The 5,000-nt window shown below is 42.0% G+C and overlaps 1 protein-coding gene across 1 annotated transcript in view; it reads right to left on the reverse strand.

The window, feature by feature from the left end:
• The window catches only part of ptpn18 (protein tyrosine phosphatase non-receptor type 18), a 50,785-nt gene that overhangs the window by 29,619 nt on the left and 16,166 nt on the right, over positions 1 to 5,000 (reverse strand). The window contains exon 2 of the mRNA XM_084070231.1: positions 781 to 889. Coding sequence (XP_083926357.1) covers positions 781 to 889 — 109 coding nt within the window. The remainder of the gene's footprint in view (positions 1 to 780; positions 890 to 5,000) is intronic.

Raw genomic sequence — 5,000 nt, forward strand, 5'->3', positions numbered from 1 at the left:
AGCCGACCTCTAATGACATTGATTATATCATTAAACTTCACTTTTTTTATATAATAAAAAAAAAGTATAAAACTGCAAATGCATTTTTTTTTGCCACACATACATACATACATACATACATACGTACATCATATCATTGTGTCTGTTCGCACGCACGCATGCACGCATGCACGCATGCACGCATGCACGCAAGCACGCACACACGCACGCACACACGCACGCACGCACGCACACACGCAGTGGTGGGAAAAGTACTCAAATTCTTTACTTAAGTAAAAGTACCAATACTGCAATATAGAAATACTCTGTTACAAGTAAAAGTCTAGAATTCAAAATCTACTTCGGTAAAACTACAAAAGTATTGGCATTCAAATGTGCTTAAAGTACCAAAAGTAAAAGTACCACAATGTTTGAAAATAGCAGATCTACAAGCTCACAACGCGGCGCGATGCGACGCGTTGTGAGCTTGTAGATCGGCTATTTTCAAATAGCCTATTTATAAAATAGTGCTGAAGTGGTTAATGTATGTTTCATAACATCATAATTTGAAATTTGAATCTGAAAAGTAACTAGTAACTAAAGTTTTCAAATAATTGTAGTGGAGTAAAAGTACAATATTTTGCCTCTGAGATGTAGTGGAGTAGAAGTAAAAGTATTGGAAATTGGAAATAAGTGAAGTACAAATACCTAAAAATTGTACTTCAGTACAGTACTTAAGTAAATGTACTTAGTTACTTTCCACCACTGCACGCACGCACGCACACACACTGAGATACATACATGGTAGTATGTCCCTGTATCTGTTCTTCTTGATGTTGTGTGTAAGCGCTCCAACCTCTGTGGTCAAACCCCGTTCTGCCCTCAACGCCAGCGTCTGAGAGCGGATGGCCTGTAAACACAACACAATAGATAGATTACATTATCAACGTCGCTCTCTGGCAGAGTCAGTCCAATGTATTATCAATGGAACGCCTAAGAAGGCGCAGGGTGCCTTTTGAGGAATGCCATGAATGTCTGACCCTGGAAGGCGCATATTGCCGCCAGGGGGTTCTGACCAAAAGGCAATATGTGCCTTCTTGGGAGTGAGACTGTGTTGCTTATCACCATATTTTAACTTTACGTATCAAAATGAACTTAAAGTACCAAAAGTACTAAGTACTAAAATGTTTGAAAATAGCAGATCTACAAGCTCACAACGCGTCGCGATGCGACGCGTTGTGAGCTTGTACATCAGCTATTTTCAAATAGCCTCGGTATAAAATAGGGCTAAAGGGGTTAGTGTATATGTTTGATAATGTAATAATTTATATCTGCAAAGTGACTAGTAACGTAAAGTTTTCAAATAAGAGTAGCGGGGTAAGTACAATATTTGCCTCTGATGTAGTAGAAGTAAAAGTATATTGGAAATACTCCAGTAAAGTAAAAGTACCTCAAAATTGTACTTAAGTACAGTACTTGAGTAAATGTACTTAGTTACTTTACACCACTGCCACTGAGTAACACTAGCTCTTATCTAATTTTTCTTAGTTCTATGTTCCTGTCTGCGGTGACGCTGCCACACCTCTGTCTGCTTTGTAATCAGCTCTCATTATCAGTCCTGTTCCCCACTCACAGTCCTTGTTGGTTCATGGTCTTTTGTTTCGTGTTTCAGCGTACTGCATGTGTGCGTCAGTTATCTTTGTTCACCTGTGTGTCAACTGCATTCATCACTGAACCCATTTAGACCTGAGGCCGATTCTAAAAACGCCTTCTAAATCCTGACCTAGGTTTTCTGAAAAACTTCAAATATTTATTAAAAAATGTTTTTTTTAAACGTTTGTTGCTATATCTATCTATAGACCCCTTAAAGGACGACTTCACCGCTTTTCAACCTATCTTCATATAATTGGTCCTCACTAATACTCAAAATAAAATGGTGCAATTTTTTTCTACTCGGTCTGTGTCTCAGAGGAGGGCTGTGGACAGTTCAGAGTCCCGTCTACCAGTGACATCATCAATGGGGAATCCAAGCTAATTCCTGGAAAGTTGCAATGCAATAAAAGAAGCCATTGTTCTCGTGTTAATAAAAATCTAAATAAAAAATGTGGAATCTTGTTGGAAAAAAAAATCATGCCTAACGATGATGTCACTGGTAGACGGGTTTCTGGACTGTCCACAGCCCTCCTATGAGACACAGACCAAGTAGGAAAAAATTGTACCATTTTATCATGAGTATTAGTGAGGACCAATTATATGAAGATAGGTTGAAAAGCGGTGAAGTTGTCCTTTAACAGACGACGTCACACTGACAAGAACCAGTATGCGTGCGACCAGTATGTATGCGCCCAATGAAACCCATTCTATCAGGTCTCACTAGGACGCGCCTCACTAGCCAACACACAAGAGGGGGTTGGGGTGTGCTGAAACCTGTATTTAAATCACTGAAACACCATCATCTTAAATGTATTATTGCCTGTTATATTGCCACACTGTATTTTAACCCATTGATACTTGGAACGCATCTGTGTCACTTTAGATGTCTTTGGCTATTCAAAAATAGCAGATATACAAGCTCATAGCGCGGCACCGAGTGCCGCGCTACGAGCTTGTAGACCTGCTATTTTTGAAAAATCGTGAAAATTATTTTTTAAATATTTTTTCCCGATTTTTTTTAGGATTTAATTTTTTTTTAGACATGGCCTCAGGTCTTAAAGGGTTAAGACACAATGTATGTTCTGCGAGAGCAGTCACTAATGGGGTTGTCTGAAGGTCCTCTGGGCCAAGCCTTAAGAATACATGCCCGTCGAAACCCGACAGAAGATTTCGCCGCCTTACGAGACGAGCAAACACAGCTGCAGCTAATCAAATGAATAATGGGTGTTAAATGTACTTATAGCAGTGTCCAGAGCTGGTTCAATGCTTGCTCATTCCCACAAGTTCCCACACATCAATCTAACACACAGCTATTATTCATTCGGGGGTCTGGGGGGGGGGGGGGGAGTTCTAGATGGGGCGGCCATAGCTGAACGGGTAGAGAGGGCTGCCTGGGAAACAGAAGGTCCCCCCCACCCCCGTGCGCCTTCCGGCCCTGCATGGTCCGTGTGTTGAAGTGTCCCTGAGCTAAGTTACTTAACCCCTAACTGCTCCCCGGGCGCTGCATGGCCCCATAGTGCCCACTGCTCCTGATACTGATACTGAACAGGAAATAATAATGATCAGTGCAGGGGCGTCACGGCCATTCACTGTGCGTACGACGCGACACCCTCACTCTCACAGATCTGTGATTTCGTACCCCCCACTTTTTGAAAAAATAAAAACTTTTTTTTTATAATAAATCGGTAAAATCAGGCAAAAATAAGAATTAAATAACCTAACCCTAAAACCGAAATAATGTAACCAAAACACGAAAAAAACCCGAACAAAATCCGCCCCAAAAAAAAACATTTTGAAAATACAAAATTTGTTTACATTTGACAGTTAACGATTTTTCAAAAATAGCAGATCTACAAGCTCATAGCGCGGCACTCGGTGCCGCGCTATGAGCTTGTATATCTGCTATTTTTGAATAGCCAAAGTGTAAAATAAGGGGTATAGTAATAGTCCACCGAAAGTCCACCCCCCCCACCTTCTGAGAGCCCGTGACGTCCCTGGATCAGTGCAATGTCAATCAAAAACGTGTCCATTAGGTCAGTGCAAAAAGCTTGAGAAGTGAAAGTGCTCACGTCGGAGAACAGCACAAGAACCCCCCCCCCTCCCCACCCCTATAGGAACGTCACTAGAGGTCAGGGTCTGTGAAACCTCTATTCATTCCAGGTTAAGTGACGGTTTGACTTGGCCAAGCGACGTTGTGCGTTGTGTGTCTCATTGTAGATCATTGTAGATCTTCAAAGCTACACACACTCGGCACAAAGGACTTTCCAAGTCTCTCACATCCTCCGCCCCGGGTATATAGGTGAATCTGTCGTTTCCTCTCTTACGGAGGAACCCGATTATCTCTAGGGGGAGAGGGAATTGAGAATGTTCACATATATATAACATAATGCGCAGAATAGGGACAGCCAGTGTTGAGTGTTTGGTCAGTAACTGTGTTAACTGCCTAACCTGCAATGTCCTGTCTCTTGGGTCCGGCACAGGACACTTTTAGACTTGAACCATAAACCTCTCTATCTATAGCTGACAAAATCATATTGTTAACTTCAAGTAAGATGACATCAACACTGTGACTTCCAGTCAAACAGAGAGTAAATACGGAACAAGTAACAGGTTAATAATGAACAACCCTGTGTGTGTGTGTGTGTGTGTGTGTGTGTGTGTGTGTGTGTGTGTGTGTGTGTGTGTGTGTGTGTGTGTGTGTGTGTGTGTGTGTGTGTGTGTGTGTGTGTGTGTGTGTGTGTGTGAGAGAGAGAGTGTTTTACTGTACATAATGACAAGACATTGACATACACACACACATACACACACACATACACACACACACACACACACACACACACACACACACACACACACACACACACACACACACACACACACACACACACACACACACACACACACACACACACACACACACACACTGTGTAATCTGCAGTGTCACATCACGACTCTGCATGTTTGTGAAGAAGTGTCTTTCCTTCCAGTAATAAGTGGTGAACGTTCACACCATGCCGCGTTTCACACCTTTTACTGTATATTCAAACATGATGACACAATAGAAACCACTTCAAAGATATACAGCAAACTGCCGAAATTACATTTAGAATCAATAAGCAGCACTGGTGGACAAAGTAAATACTCAAGTAAATACTCAAGTATTCAAATCACAACAGGGCAGGGACAGCAGCACACTCCATCCAAGTGGACAACAAATGTCTCAGCCAATCACAGTCTTAAGGCTCAAGCGTCTGCATGCCATTTTTCTAGGAAAAACAATATGTCCTCTGGAACGCTCCAGTGTATTCTCCTCCAGTCTGTCCAGAAGCATCTCTGACTGGCTGCAGATGACGTTGCACAGACCAGGA

Source organism: Gymnoscopelus microlampas (assembly GCF_963454915.1).
Source record: "Gymnoscopelus microlampas genome assembly, chromosome: 10".
NCBI classification, from domain to species: Eukaryota; Metazoa; Chordata; class Actinopteri; order Myctophiformes; family Myctophidae; genus Gymnoscopelus; species Gymnoscopelus microlampas.